At 51.8% G+C, this 15,549-nt stretch overlaps 2 protein-coding genes across 4 annotated transcripts in view; both read left to right on the top strand.

The window, feature by feature from the left end:
- LOC132462155 (uncharacterized) overlaps positions 1–15,549 on the top strand; it is a 306,161-nt gene that overhangs the window by 226,795 nt on the left and 63,817 nt on the right. The window lies entirely within an intron of this gene.
- On the top strand, positions 867–15,146 carry esrra (estrogen-related receptor alpha). Of its 2 annotated transcripts, XM_060057754.1 has the most exons (7): positions 867–1,527; positions 3,120–3,211; positions 8,140–8,540; positions 9,387–9,503; positions 9,837–10,118; positions 10,584–10,853; positions 12,571–15,146. In XM_060057754.1, the coding sequence occupies exons 3-7, from the start codon at positions 8,144–8,146 to the stop codon at positions 12,822–12,824; spliced, it is 1,320 nt and encodes a 439-aa protein (XP_059913737.1). In that variant the 5' UTR covers positions 867–1,527; positions 3,120–3,211; positions 8,140–8,143; the 3' UTR covers positions 12,825–15,146. The 2 variants fall into 2 exon arrangements, with proteins under 2 accessions (XP_059913737.1, XP_059913738.1); XM_060057755.1 differs by lacking the exons at positions 867–1,527; positions 3,120–3,211 and adding an exon at positions 3,259–5,112.

Raw genomic sequence — 15,549 nt, 5'->3', positions numbered from 1 at the left:
GTCGAGCTCGTGGTGTCGCTATGAAGAGCGGTACTCGTGCTGCTGTGTGTGTGTGTGTGTGTGTGTGTGTGTGTGTGTGTGTGTGTGTGTGTGTGTGTGTGTGTGTGTGTGTGTGTGTGTGTGTGTGTGTGTGTGTGTGTGTGTGTGTGTGTGTGTGTGTATGAGTGCGTCTGTGTGTCCGTGTGTGTCCTTAAGGAATAATGGATAATATCGTGCTTATTATCCGTTAATAATCACATGAATAAAGATAAGTTAAAGCGCGGCTGTAATAATAATAATTATTATTATAATTATCAAGCTGTTCATTACACTGTCTGTACCCCGATATAAACACGGTCTTTAAGCCCAGTAGGCCTATAAACACTGTACCCCGTTATAAACACTGTACCCTGATATAATCATGTTTGGACCCCGTTATAAACACTGTACCCCAATATAAACACTGTACCCCGATATAAACACTGTAGCCCGATACAAACACTGTACCCCGATATAAACACGGTCTGTACCCCGTTATAAACACCGTTTGTATTTGGGGTGTGTACCACGATAACAACACTGTACCCCGATATAACCACGGGATCTGTCCTCCGGTGTGTTTGTGACTGTCTCCTTGCTCTTGCAGTCCGCCAGTGAGCCTCAATGCTTTGGCCCCCTTCCAAGAAGAGCCAGTGGCTCGCGCACGGGCTGGACGTGCGTGGCGCTATCATGCGCACACGCACGGGGTCACAAGACCCAGCGCGGCGCGCGACTGCAAACATTTTCCATGCTCTCCAAAGAGATGAGTGGTTATGGGGGTGGGGGGCGGGGGGGGGGGGGGGGGGGGGGGGGGTAGAATCCGAAATACTTTAATATAGTCGGTCTTCACGGACAGAAAAGGGTGTTCATGCAGTATATATGTATATAAATTATGGGCTATAGTATAGCCCATAATGGTCTGAGCTACTGATGGAATGTAGGAATATCTTAATGTTTCAATGAAGGATTTGAAACATTAAGATATATTCCTATATTACATTCCTATATACCAGCAGCCCAGACCAGTAACATGCTCAGACCAGTATCACCACCAGTATCTGGTATGAGCTGCTGGTCCCGGGGAGGGGGAGGAGACTCTGCAGCACTGCGTGACGATTGGTGCGGAGACTATAGGTCACGATGACGTCAGTGGAACCACGTACGACGTAAGGGGACGCAGAGAGGACGCAATACGTCAGGAGACTCAGAGAGGACGCGTTCGGGAAGAGGGAGGAGGATCGACCCGGGATACAGAGAGGACTGAGGCTATCTAACTACACGTTCTGGATCGAGGATCCCGGTTCTACCCCAGCATCCGCCGAACCGTAGGGGGTCCAGCCTCACCAAAAACCCCGAGCCGAAGGCTATGATCTCGTGACGTGACGAATCTCCGAGGGTCCGAGCGGCGCCGAGCGGGCCAGAGTGCGGACCAGAGGACCGAGGGGACGTCGAGGACCGGGGGGACTTGAGATCTAAATCCAGAGCGCGGATCTCCCGGGATGTTTCCAGGTGGGTGCCCGTCCGTGTGGAGGCGCTCGGCGGCCGGCAGGGCTCTCCTCGGGTCCTCTCTGCGCTGCGGGTCTCGTCGTCGGGGTGCGGGGAGCTTCACGCACGATCCCGCAGCGACAGGCGAAGTTGGCGTTTAAGGCTGTCGAAAAACATTAACGTTGTAAAGAAATGAGCGACGTGCTGTCTTGTAAGTTAGTGTAGACCCTCGTCTCATATTCATATCTAATATAAGAGATGGGAGCTCATTATGCTGCAGAACGCTCCGTGTCGTGTTGGAATCACTCTGCTGTTGAGAGACTAATGCCGTTTCTTAAAAGATCAGGCCGTCAAATGTTAACCAGATGGGATTTGAACGTGTGCACGACCGGGATCAGGTAGCGGTGAACGGTCCCCCGGGGTCAGCCTTCATCCAGGCTGAGTTTAAGTCCGGTCAAAATCCCCCCAAACACTTTCCCAACTCTCCTCTGTGTTGCATATTTACAGTTGAATGTACGTGTTTGGACCCAGTACTTTCTGCAAACCTCGGGCCCTTAACTGAACCGGGATTGAGAGACTACTGATTTTAAGACATAATCCACTTTTGCAATTAACCTTTCACCGACGCGAGATCAGTCCTGGGCAAGGTGACCCCTGCTGCCGTTCCGCTCGTCTCCACTGCGTAGCCCAGCTCTCCCACAGCGGGATTAATGCAACATATCAGCTCCTCTCAGCCCTGCGGCTCGTACCGCCTCACAGAATACACTTTAAAGGCTTTTTCAGACCACTAGCGTCGGTAGAGCAGCGATCCTACAACCATTCACCGAACTGTCCCCGAATTTTATTTTGCGTGACAAAACTTTCCGTTGTCAACTTTTACAATTTGGGTTTTTCCCAAGAACCAAAACACAGAACATTAAGTTTGGTCGTAGGGTAAAGTGGTGTGCTGAATAAGACAGATATCTTTTAAGTATTGCTTGATGTTCAGTGTAACAATTCATAATCTGCTGATAACAAATAGTACTGCATCAAGGTGTGTGTGTGTGTGTGTGTGTGTGTGTGTGTGTGTGTGTGTGTGTGTGTGTGTGTGTGTGTGTGTGTGTGTGTGTGTGTGTGTGTGTGTGTGTGTGTGTGTGTGTGTGTGTGTGTGTGTGTGTGTGTGCCACCTAAACCCTGCATAGCTCCCAGCAGAGGGACGTGGTGCTGTGGACTCGTGTGTCCTTCAAGCGTTCGGCTGGCTGTGACCTTTGGAACGTATCAGCGAACAGGGGGAGGGCGAACGGCTCTCTCTGTGTGTGTGTGTGTGTGTGTGTGTCGGTAAATTGTGTTAAGATACAGTTTGCTGTGTGTGGGGGTGAGTGACAACTGTAATGAAAGCTCTGGCTAAAGAGACAGGGTTCTCATTCTGCTCGCTGGTCGGGGGAGCGTGCCTGGTCGTTTATTACGTCTCTGAGAAGGCTAATGTCCGTTCCTGATGAGGTCCTGGAACATGCTGGGACTGGGGGTTATTTTTGGGGCCAACACATGTTCCGGTTTGGGACCAAAAGGGAGCTGTGTTTACGCTGGAGTCGGCATGGTGGCATCTGAACAGTTGTGTTTCTTGGTGTGTGACCCAGGTGCCCTGAGAAGACGATAACACCTCGAGCCAAACGGAGAGCCACCAAGTTCTGCCACCAAGAAGAGTGGACTCCCAGCTCCCAGCTATCAGGTAAACCTCCTCTCTGCTCTGAACTCCAACCCGTCATTGATCACCGTAATACTCCCGTTCACTGGGGATCTGCTCTCCCAGAAGTCCTGTTCATAGCAATGTGTTAAAGACTGTATGTGTATACATGAGATGATTTGGATTCCGGTTCCCTTCGCAGGTGTTGAGTAGAGAAGGCTTTCCCTTCGATAAATAATTGATAAGTGTTTCTTATCAATGACCAACAATACAAGACCAGGATGTGTTCCTGGCTGGCAAAGTTAGTGTTGCAGTAAACATGATTAGAAAAAGGAAAGAAATATATATTTCATATCTATATCTCTATCTCTATCTCTATCAATGATATTCCCATTGATAATGAATATTGTGTTCAATCATCACCAGTTTGGTTTGTCTTATTTATTAACGAATAATAACTGATATTATTAATTAAGATAGTTAGCAATAAGGTGGACAAGAAGTTATCATTCTGAATCCTACATTTGAGGTTTAAGGTCAAATATGTGCACTGTTTTATTAAACCTCAAAGGTCAAGGGTCAAGAACGGCCAGCATGAGGCCACCATTCAGGACATTTCGCACGGCTGCATCAACATTCAGAGTTTGATGAGTTACCGGAGTCAAACGGACCATAGAGAACGTCCGGGCTGCAGTGATCGGTACTCTGTTGTCAAACAGGATGTGGCACACGGCATCAGCACCACCCCTCACAGCTCCTCTCAAAACAAACGCCACACCCCGTGCCAACGGGCCCCAAAGGCTCATGGGAGTCCCGCTCTCCCAGAACGCACTGCCAGCCCTCAGGTTGGCGCTCGGCCTTTGAGTAGTGAGGTCTTTCAGCTCCTCCATGCCACCGCTCAATGTGAGGGGAGGTCGTTCACGCTGTGGAAGAAGTCCTGATAGTGTTGAGAGACGAAGGCTAAATGAAGGGCAGACTGAAGGACAGACTGAGGGCAGGGACAGACTACTGACAAACAGCCACTGCTGTGGGGCGAGGACATAAACAAGTCTGAAAGAAACAAGAAATTCTAGAAATAAGAATCAGGTTCAAAGCTTCATTTGTGGGATTTGTGTGAAGGAACGTCCAGGCTTTAGTGGTAATTCAATGTCGCACAGAGTGGGGAAGGGCTTTGTAACTTTTGAAGGTTGCCACTGGCACACGACCAAAGTTGGACCACAAATGTGATTTGTTCCGTGCTTGAGTAAGTGGGAGTGGAGAGACCTTTGTAGAGGATTGTTGCACAATGAATGCTAATGTTCTGCTGGAGCTATCTACTGTAGGCTATGCATTTAATGGTTCATAACATGACCAGTCCCTATACTCTTATTTTGCTTTTGGTTATTTTGCACCGCGTCGTTTAGTCTCAGCTCAATAGTTTTAAAACCAGAGGGTTTAAGAGTTTAAGGTTTCTCTTAATTTATTATTGGTTTTATATCATGTATGTCAATATACATATAACTCTTGGATGATGACTGCTGTAGTTTAATCTCTGATTCACTTTCACATTGGACCGAAATCTACTATTATTGGATGCTCTTCATCCTCTAGGTGATTATAGCTCGGCATGATGAGTGGCTGGATGACCTCCCCCTGGTAGCTAGTAAATCAGCCAGCCAGTCAGACCAAACATCAACTAGTCGGGCTGTACTGTATCCACAATACTGTGGCGGTCATGGATGTAATAGATTAACTTTGAGCTGGAGATCGGGTTATTACGGATCGCATCAGGAACCGACTGCACGGACTATCCAAAGGGAACCGGTTCAGGAGCGGCTCGGCGTGGAGCGGCTCCTGGGGATCTGATCTAGAAAAGTTAAGACGCCAAATTAGCGACGTTTCTAATCCGCTGTTAGCCGTCAGGATGCTGTGCTAGCGCAGGATCCACGACCCGGTTCTCATCACAGGTAAGATGGACATGTACTGGACCGGGCCACATAGGACCTCCAACCGGAACATTAGGAGCTCAATCCGGAACGTTAAGATCTCAATCCGGATCGGAACTAGCATGTCGGCTAACGTTAGCCGTAGCTGCAAAGCTGCATAGCTAGTGCTAACGCTACATCGCCAGCCTGAGATACATCACGTTAGACCACAGATGCATCAAGTGAGACCGCACCTTAACCCAGAATGCGGGTTAACTCGCAGAGGGTAAGGGTTTTAAGTCGATATAATGACCGCCGAGCCGGTCCATGGCTCACAGCCCGTTTAAAGCAACAGTGATCTGATCCGTTGAGGTACTGTTTTAAAGCACTAGCGTTCGATGAGGTCCCTGTTTTAAAGCACTAGCGTTCGGTGAGGTCCCTGTTTTAAAGCAGCAGTGATCGTGTCCGTTTAGTGTCCCTGTTTTAAAGCACTAGCGTTCGGTGAGGTCCCTGTTTTAAAGCAGCAGTGATCGTGTCCGTTTAGTGTCCCTGTTTTAAAGCAGCAGTGATCGGTGAGGTCCCTGTTTAAAGCAGCAGTGATTGTGTCCGTTTAGTGTCCCTGTTTTAAAGCAGCAGTGGTCGGTGAGGTCCCGGTTTTAAAGCAGCAGTGATCGTGTCCGTTTTACTGTCCCTGTTTTAAAGCAGCAGTGATCGGTGAGGTCCCTGTTTTAAAGCAGCAGTGTTCGGTGCGGTCCTTGTTTTAAATCAGCAGTGTTCGGTGAGCTCCCTATTTTAAAGCAGCAGTGGTCGGTGAGCAGTAGAGCTTAGATCGGGCCCAGAAAATCAAGCCCGACCCGGCCCCAAGCCCGTGCACGTTCTGTCCGAGCCCGGCCCGACCCGACACATTAGCTGTAATTATGAGCCCGAGCCCGATTTCAACCCGACATTTTTTTTAATACATATGTAACTTTGTACACATTTGTTACTAGGCCTCCTCTGCTAAATATATATGTAAGGGATAATGTATAGAACGCCGGTCATTATTGGGAAAATAAGCCCCGACAGGGCGAACAGTAGACCGACGCGCAGCGAAGGTGTCTTGCTTCGCCCTGAAGGGGCTTATTTTCGATAATGACCGGCGACGTTCTACACATTATCCCGCTTATTACACGGCTACTTGCCAAAACGAAAAAATAACTTCACATGGTGTCTTTTTACAATTTATTCGTTACCAGCATTCGTAGTGTTGATCAGCATAGAAATAATTTGTCCGCAAAGACGGTGACGTCGCTTAGCAACGGAAGACGCTGGGGTTGACAAGTCACCGGACTACTACCCATGCAAGTGAACGGAGCATTCCACGGCATTGAGAAGACCCGTGTAATAAAGGCCTATAATATTTCTGTTAATGGCATAGATTTCTCCTCAGATTAGGCCAATAAACCAATGATAAAAATAAAAATAAAAACGCCCAATAAAAATCAAAGGCCCGGCCCGACCCGGCCCGAGGATTGTGGTGGGAAATATTTTATATTCTCTGCCCGACCCGACTCGCGGGCCGGGTCGGGCCGAGAATATAAACTCTGGTGAGCAGCGCTGTTTTAAGCAGCAGTGTTTGGTGAGGTCCCTGTTTTAAAGCAGCAGTGATTGTGTTCGGTCCCTGTAGAACGACACCCCCCGCAGTCCACATGTCGCCACAACCACTGAACTTAACATACAGTGCTTTAGACAGTACTTTAAACGGTACTCTGACGAGACGCTTGTTTTTACCTGACTGCTGGAAATGTGATGGATGGATAATCATGGTGGATGAGCCCAAGTGATCAATAGGGGCCAGTGAACAGTATTGGGTCCCATATGCCGCGTTTCCACTGCAGGGTGCGGAACGGATCGGATCGCAAAGGTGCGGTAGGGAGGGGGCGGTATAGCCCAGCTCAGGTCCGAGGTCGCGTTTCCACTGCCGACCCTGTACCCTTTGTGGTAGGCCGGATGTCGATCGCCGCGGCAGCTACGTAAACATCGTAAAAACGTCTTCCTCCCCAAGAATGCAGACGAACGTCTCCACCTCCTTGTTCGCCCAAGCAAGCGTTTTATGCGACAAGTTAATTGTAAAGAATAATACCTCGAGGCTACTGTTCGTTTGTTTTTATCCCCGCGTCACCCGGAAGTGACGATTCTGTCGACCAATCAACGGAGGGGGGGTGTAGCTAGAATTTCACGGGACCCTTTCAGGCGTCTCGTCTCGATTGCGGAACCCCAACGGAGGAGTCCCGAGAACGGGGCCGGAACGGGTACGGCAAAGTCCGGGTCACGCCCACTTTTGGCGGTGGAAACGCGACCCGACCCGCACCTTTGCGATCCGATCCGTTCCGCACCCTGCAGTGGAAACGCGCCAATAGAACCCCCTTCATCAGTACTGTAGACATGTGGTTATTATGTATTAACTGGAGGCATTCTGCTTCTGTCAAAGAAAACCAAAGTTAATTAATTATTGCTATTGTATTGCAAAATATACATTTGTGAATGTGTGCATGTTCAATAGATGCGTCATGTTAGAGGGAGTATCCAACAATGTCTCGACAAGCTGTACTTTGACCTAAACAATGTTCCCCTCTCTGTACATCGAGGCTTATGTGTGTCAGTGCTTGTGTGTATGGGGGCTTTAGTTTCAAACCCCCAATATTTTGAAACAGTCTTTTGGATTAAATCAAAGACCACAGATCGTTGGGCTCATGATGTGCTCACCCAAAGAATTGACACCTTCCAGGAGTATTCCTCTTCCTCACTCCCTCCTCTTCTTCGTTGGTGCTTCACACCGTCAGACCCCTCTCCTCCTCACTCCTCCTCACTCCTCTCCTCCTCTTCTTCGTTGGTGCTTCACACCGTCAGACCCCTCTCCTCCTCACTCCTCCTCACTCCTCTCCTCCTCTTCTTCGTTGGTGCTTCACACCGTCAGACCCCTCTCCTCCTCACTCCTCCTCACTCCTCTCCTCCTCTTCTTCGTTGGTGCTTCACACCGTCAGACCCCTCTCCTCCTCACTCCTCTCCTCCTCTTCTTCGTTGGTGCAGCACCATGTCCTCCCGGGAGCGCCGGACGGACCTGTACATCAAGGCGGAGCCCAGCAGCCCGGAGGGCGGCGGCGGCGGCCGGAACAGCCCGGGCGGAGCCTCCTCGGACTCCTCCCAGAGCGGGGGGGGCGGCGGGGGGGGAGGGGGCGGGACGCGGGGCGACGGCGGCCGGCGCTACTCCCCCCCGCTGTACACGCCCCCCCTGCGGTGCCACTTCAAGGAGGAGGGGGGCGACGGCGTGGAGGAGGGGTCCACGGGCAGCGGCGGCGGGCGCTGCAAGTACACCCTGAGCACGCTGCCCAAGAGGCTGTGCCTGGTGTGCGGAGACGTGGCGTCGGGCTACCACTACGGCGTGGCGTCCTGCGAGGCCTGCAAGGCCTTCTTCAAGAGGACCATCCAAGGTAGGGCGCCCCCCCTGGTCAGGAGGGCCACACTGTTAGTACCAGGACAACATGAGTGTTACTACTGGGTAGTACACTGACCTCTTATGGGGCAGGGCGCCCCCGCTGGTCAGGAGGGCCACACTGTTAGTACCAGGACAACATTAGTATTACTACTGGGTAGTACACTGACCTCTTATGGGGCAGGGCGCCCCCGCTGGTCAGGAGGGCCACACTGTTAGTACCAGTACAACATTAGTGTTACTACTGGGTAGTACACACTGACCTCTTATGGGGCAGGGCGCCCCCGCTGGTCAGGAGGGCCACACTGTTAGTACCAGTACAACATTAGTGTTACTACTGGGTAGTACACTGACCTCTTATGGGGCAGGGCGCCCCCGCTGGTCAGGAGGGCCACACTGTTAGTACCAGTACAACATTAGTGTTACTACTGGGTAGTACACACTGACCTCTTATGGGGCAGGGCGCACCCTCTGGTCAGGAGGACAACGCTATTACAGTTTTTCTCGGTTGCTTCGGTACATTTCTCAGATCAGAATTGAAATTCTCTAAACTCTCTGAACTAAGGATTTTGCTCAAGAGACTGGCTTGTGCAGGTAATCCATGGTGTTTTGCTATTTGTACGAATTGTTTTGAGAAATGCGTTTACTGTTTTGCAAATGTTGAGGATGATTCAAGAAATGTACCAAAGCGACTGAGAAAACTATATTACCAGTACAAACATTAGTATTACTACTGGGTGGTACACAATGACTTCTTAGTAGGTAGGGCGGACATGCACAGGAACAGTTTATCACTAATACAAACATTACTATTTAGTAAAAAACCTTCCCCACCTTGTTCCAGGTAACATCGAGTACAGCTGTCCGGCGTCCAACGAGTGTGAGATCACCAAGCGCCGGCGGAAGGCGTGCCAGGCCTGCCGCTTCACCAAGTGTCTGAAGGTCGGCATGCTGAAGGAGGGTGAGTCCCGCATCTGCCCCCCCCCCCGCCACGCACGCCCTCCTTACACACACCCTGGAGCACAATCTGGCACCCCCAGCCACGCACTGCCTCCATCCACACACCCTGGAGCACAATCTGGCACCCCCCGCCACGCACGCCCTCCATGCACACACCCTGGAGCACAATCTGGCACCCCCAGCCACGCACGCCCTCCATCCACACACCCTGGAGCACAATCTGGCACCTTCAGAAATACTGCTTCCGCCCATGCACGCCAAATGGAGCCCCATGTGGCGCCCTTCAGGAGCGGTCTTGCACCCTCTCACTCGGTGCGTTCTGTCCCGGGGTCAGGGGTCCGCCTGGACCGGGTGAGGGGGGGCCGGCAGAAGTACAAGCGGCGGCCGGAGGTGGAGAACGCGACCTATCAGAGTGCGCCGCTGCCGCTGAGGAAGGAGGGGGAGAAGGGCTCCTCCCACATCATCGTGTCCCACCTGCTGGTGGCGGAGCCCGAGAAGCTGTTCGCCATGCCGGACCCCCTGCAGCCCGACACCGCCCAGCGGACGCTCACCACGCTGTGCGACCTGGCCGACCGCGAGCTGGTCGTCATCATCGGCTGGGCCAAGCACATCCCCGGTAACTAGGGGAGGGGCCAAGCACATCCCCGGTAACTAGGGGAGGGGCCAAGCACATCCCCGGTAACTAGGGGAGGGGCCAAGCACATCCCCGGGAACTAGGGGGGTTAGGAGTTGCTCACCGATAGGTCAGCGTTTGCTCCAGGCCACTGGGTAGGCTGGGAGACTGATCTACCCATCACACCTGGTGGCCTGGGACCTTTAAGGAGATACAGCCTCTCCTTATGGAGGCAGGGCACCCTGATCAGAGACGTTAGGGTCTTTATTATAGGGTGTGTGTGTGTGTGTGTGTGTGTGTGTGTGTGTGTGTGTGTGTGTGTGTGTGTGTGTGTGTGTGTGTGTGTGTGTGTGTGTGTGTGTGTGTGTGTGTGTGTGTGTGTGTGTGTGTGTGTGTGTGTGATAGAGGTGCCCTTGAAGGACCTCAGAGCGTGCAGCCGTTCCTCACAGCCCCCCCCCCTCCCCCCAGGCTTCCTGTCCCTCTCCCTGGCCGACCAGATGTCGGTGCTGCAGTCGGTGTGGCTGGAGGTGCTGGTGCTGGGCGTGGCCTATCGCTCGCTGGGCTGCGAGGACGAGGTGGTGTTCGCCGAGGACTTCGTCCTGGACGAGGAGATGTCCCGCGTGGCCGGCCTCACCGAGCTCAACGCCGCCATCAGCCAGCTGGCCCGCCGCTTCCGCGTCCTCAACGTCGACCGCGAGGAGTTCGTCATGCTGAAGGCCATCGCCCTCACCAACTCAGGTACGCTCAGACACCCAGAGCCCTCACCAACTCAGGTACGCTCAGACACCCAGAGCCCTCACCAACTCAGGTACGCTCAGATACCCACAGCCCTCACCAACTCAGGTACGCTCAGACACCCAGAGCCCTCACCAACTCAGGTACGCTCAGATACCCAGAGCCCTCACCAACTCAGGTACGCTCAGATACCCAGAGCCCTCACCAACTCAGGTACGCTCAGACACCCAGAGCCCTCACCAACTCAGGTACGCGCAGACACCCAGAGCCCTCACCAACTCAGGTACGCGCAGACACCCAGAGCCCTCACCAACTCAGGTACGCTCAGATACCCACAGCCCTCACCAACTCAGGTACGCTCAGACACCCAGAGCCCTCACCAACTCAGGTACGCTCAGATACCCAGAGCCCTCACCAACTCAGGTACGCTCAGATACCCAGAGCCCTCACCAACTCAGGTACGCTCAGACACCCAGAGCCCTCACCAACTCAGGTACACTCAGATACCCACTCTATACTACATACTATACTACAGCAGGTATGCTCCTATAGCTTCTTCTTTTTCTTCATTGTGGGGCCTAGCTTAGCATACTTTGTGCCTAGCTGTTAAATACTGAGCTGTTGTTGTTCTGTCTGAAATGCTAACAGGGAGATGTTGGCTTCTCACACGAAGCCTCAGCTTATAACTGAGAAAGACTTTACTCTGATCTAGAACGCCTGAATGCTAACCTCTCACACGGGAAGAAACTGACACTCTTTGATTAAGCTCTATTATGACGTTAAAAAAGTGTGTGTAAGTAATTGTTAGTAGTGTTACAACAACACTTGATTCATTTAGGTAGTCGGCAGACTTGCATCAGTCAACAACAGCCCCACGTAGGCTTACTGTAAACACCAGAACCACTACTGTAGAGGTCGTATACACAACACGTTGTCTGTTGGGTGTTGGGACAGGGCGGGCTGCGTCCCCTGGTCTAGTGTGGCTGTGACTGCGTTATCAACGTGTTCTAATTGGAACTGGATACAGTGGTTATTATTATGGCTCTGCCCTTTAGGAACTCATTAGTGTGAGTGGTGGAGAGCTGAAGCTGTCTGCAGTGTCTCAGTGGCCGCTCTACACAATTTAGGTTATTTTATTTGATTCCTTTTATCGACACTTTTTTAACAGTTTACTTCTCCTCCCCTCCTCCTCCCCCTCCCCTCTCCTCCCCCTCCCCTCCCCTCTCCTCCTCCCCTCCCCTCCTCCCCTCTCCCCCTCCCCTCTCCTCCCCCTCCTCCCCCTCCCCCCCCTCTCCTCCCCTCTCCTCCCCTCTCCTCCTCTCCTCCCCTCCTCCCCCTCCCCCCTCTCTCCTCTCCTCCCCTCCCCCTCCCCTCCTCCTTCTCCTCCTCCCCTCTCCCCCTCACCTCTCCCCCTCTCCTCCTCCTCCCCTCCCCCTCCCCTCTCCCCCTCACCTCTTCTCCTCCCCCTCCCCCCCTCTCTCCTCCTCTCCTCCTCCTCCCCTCTCCCCTCCCCCTCCCCTCCCCTCCTCCTCCTCCCCTCTCCCCCTCACCTCTCCCCCTCCCCTCCTCCTCCTCCCCTCTCCCCTCCCCCTCCCCTCCCCTCCTCCTCCTCCCCTCTCCCCCTCCCCTCCTCCTCCTCCTCCTCCTCCTCCCCTCTCCCCCTCACCTCTCCCCCTCCTCCCCCTCCCCTCTCCCCCTCCCCTCCCCCCTCCTCCTCCAGACTCTGTGTACATCGAGGACATGGAGGCGGTGCAGAAGCTGCGGGACCTCCTCCATCAGGCGCTAGTGGAGCTGGAGTCCCAGCGGCGGCCGGAGGACGGGCAGCGGGCGGGCCGGCTGCTGCTCACGCTGCCCCTCCTCCGGCAGACGGCGGGCCGCGCCCTCACCACCTTCTACAGCATCAAGAGCCGCGGCGGCGTGCCCATGCATAAACTCTTCCTGGAGATGCTGGAGGCCATGATGGACTCCCCCTAGAGGAGGAGCTGGAGGAGGAGGAGGAGGAGCAGGTGGTGCGGGGGGCGGGAGTCGTAAGAGTGTTGAGGACGCTGGCGCTATCTTCTTCACAAAGGTCTCGTCCACAAGGAGGAGTGAGGGACTCTTATTGTGGAGCCCTGATGGGAGACTCTTATTGTGAAGCCCTGATGAGGGGCTCTTATTATGGAGCCCTGATGAGGGGCTCTTATTTTGGAGCCACTGATGAGGGACTCTTATTGTGGAGCTTCACCGTCCTGCACGAAGCCGCCCATTGATCCTAGGACTGGTCAACTCTTCCGGGCCTTGAGTGACCGAACGTTTTATTATTATTATTATTATTATTATTATGGGATGTTTGACAGATGGTGGCGTTCTGCAGTAACCAGGGAGACGGTCGGTCCCTCCTCCCTGTGCGGTCGACGCTGCGTAACCACGACGATCAACGCTGAACAAGTATTCGCAAAAAACGACGGAGAAAAATCAGTTTGTCTGTCGACCTTGTGCAGCTGATAGCTGCTCCATAGCCATAGGCTGGCCCGAGGGCCAATGAGGGCCGGGTGGGCGGGGCTCACACTGAGGGTTTCTAGGGTGGGCTGACAGATCATAGGAACTACTTGCAATATGTTAAAAGCAATACATTAAAGTGACAGCTGGGTGGGGGGAGGGGCTTTAGAATAGAAAACGAGGAAAGGAAAGGCGACGCAATCGGTTTATGTCATGAAAGCAAATCTAAAGATTGTATAGTCGGAAAGTCACATTGAGTTTTTATGTCATATAGGTACTTGCTTCCATAAAAGTGTGTGTGTGTGTGTGTGTGTGTGTGTGTGTGTGTGTGTGTGTGTGTGTGTGTGTGTGTGTGTGTGTGTGTGTGTGTGTGTGTGTGTGTGTGTGTGTGTGTGTGTGTGTGTTCAGGGAAAATGTTTTTTGTTTTTCCCTTTATAAGCCGGAGCCTGGCGGCCATTTTAGAAGATGAGGAATGCAAACCCTGTTTTTCTATTACTGTCGTTAACTTGATTTGAGCAACAAAAATAAGTTTCCTTTAGAGAACGCTCTGTATGAAACTAAGTGTTCTAGATTTGGTTTTATCGACTCAGCGGCCTGAGAGATGTTGAAACATCTCTCTGCCGTTACTAAATGAGAATGTTTAAAGGGTTCAACGCCCAGACCCTCGAGGGATTAGTGAACACAAGGGGTCACGAAAAGGTTAAACTCTCCTTCAGTAGGAACAAAAACAAGAATGGCGGTCTGAGATGGTCCTGGGACATGCTGCTGTGCTCTGATGGTCGTTATGGTAACGTATGCTGACGTCTAGAGAGGAGATGGACAACCAGATGTTATCCAGAAGAAAAGACGACCCAATTGTAACATGTTTTTGACCACCCTTTCAATCTAGCATTTTAAAATACATGATTTACGTTGTTGACTTTGCTAAAGGTTTAAAAAAAATAATAATATTATGAAGATATTTGCATTGTTTTTAAATGAAAGTGTGTTTTGAGTTCTAGTGGTAGGATGAGGGGGTTTCATGGGGTTTGTCCTGAAACCCTGGAAACATTAAGCCAGTAAAGACACAACTATTAAGGGCATCTCGTACTGGTCCTGGCTCTCTGATCAGCTCACTACCAGTTCACACCACACATGTGGGGACTCCTCTGGGGTTTTACATTTTATGACTTCCTCCCCCATTCTGACTCGCTTCCTCCTCCGCTCACTAAAGCAGAACATTCGGTCGAGGGTTCCACTCTTTCGGAGGATATCTTCGGTGGCTGATGGATCTTTATGTTCGTGCGTGATGAGCTGATGGAACCGTCTCCCGCCGGGGGTCAGATGTAGAATACAGCCCCCCCCCCCAATCACTGCATCACAGCAGTTTGAGCAAATGTCCACCGTCCACTTTGAATTAATACCGTCATTTGTAATTTCTGTTCAGAATGTGTTCATTAATATTGGTGAGCAATACAAGAAATTACCAAAACTCTCACATTTCCTTGTATAGCCACAGTGTAAAATTAACATTGCCAGTTATAACGAAAAATAGTTACTTAATGTTATATTATTTAGGGGTTAAAATCAATGTTTGTATTTTGGAAGACTATTTAAATGATTAAATTCTATTTTTTACTCAATTTACTGTTTGTTGACACTTGTTTTACCTTTCTGTGCGTGATAATTGCTGTGAAGCTATGTGTTACTCATTAATGAAAGCGTTCTGTGTCTAAGGCTGTCCCTATGAAGACCACTGTGAGCCGCCGGTACCACCAGGTGGCGGATCATTGTGGTGCTTTTGTGTTGTGTAATAAATATGGAGCCAGCGCCACCACATCCCGGTGTCTCATGTTTGTGCGGTCAGCAGATCATAAATTCCCTGCTCTGTCATTCTCATACCTGCGTCGTGCCAAAGTCCCCGGAACCGCGGCTCGTGGAGGTTAGGATAGGTGGTGGTAGAGAGCGAGCAGAACCTAGCGTCAACCAATTAGGATTCAGGGAACTGATGTACAGAATCTGAACGGTAGAAGGCTGAATTTACAAAGAAGTGACAACTGTTAAAACCTACATTCATTGTATTCTACTGCGGTCACGAGGGGTGGACAACAGCTGAGGGGACAGGAGGACCCTCGTAGGCCCCCTGTTGGCCATTAGCCCCCCCTGCTGGGCTTAAGCCCCCCTGCTGTCCATTAGCCCCCCCTGCTGGCACTTAGACCCCCGTGCTGGCCTTCAGCACCCC

The sequence above is a fragment of the Gadus macrocephalus genome, chromosome 7 (assembly GCF_031168955.1).
Source record: "Gadus macrocephalus chromosome 7, ASM3116895v1".
NCBI lineage: Eukaryota > Metazoa > Chordata > Actinopteri > Gadiformes > Gadidae > Gadus > Gadus macrocephalus.
This window is presented reverse-complemented; position numbering and strand designations above follow the sequence as displayed.

Excerpts from the sequence above, each read along its gene's own strand:
- esrra (XM_060057754.1), top strand. The coding sequence starts at position 8,144 with ATGTCCTCCCGGGAGCGCCGGACGGACCTGTACATCAAGGCGGAGCCC. Across the intron at positions 9,504-9,836 it reads GGTCGGCATGCTGAAGGAGG|GGGTCCGCCTGGACCGGGTG; the intron begins GTGAGTCCCGCA and ends TCCCGGGGTCAG. Across the intron at positions 10,119-10,583 it reads CTGGGCCAAGCACATCCCCG|GCTTCCTGTCCCTCTCCCTG; the intron begins GTAACTAGGGGA and ends CCCTCCCCCCAG.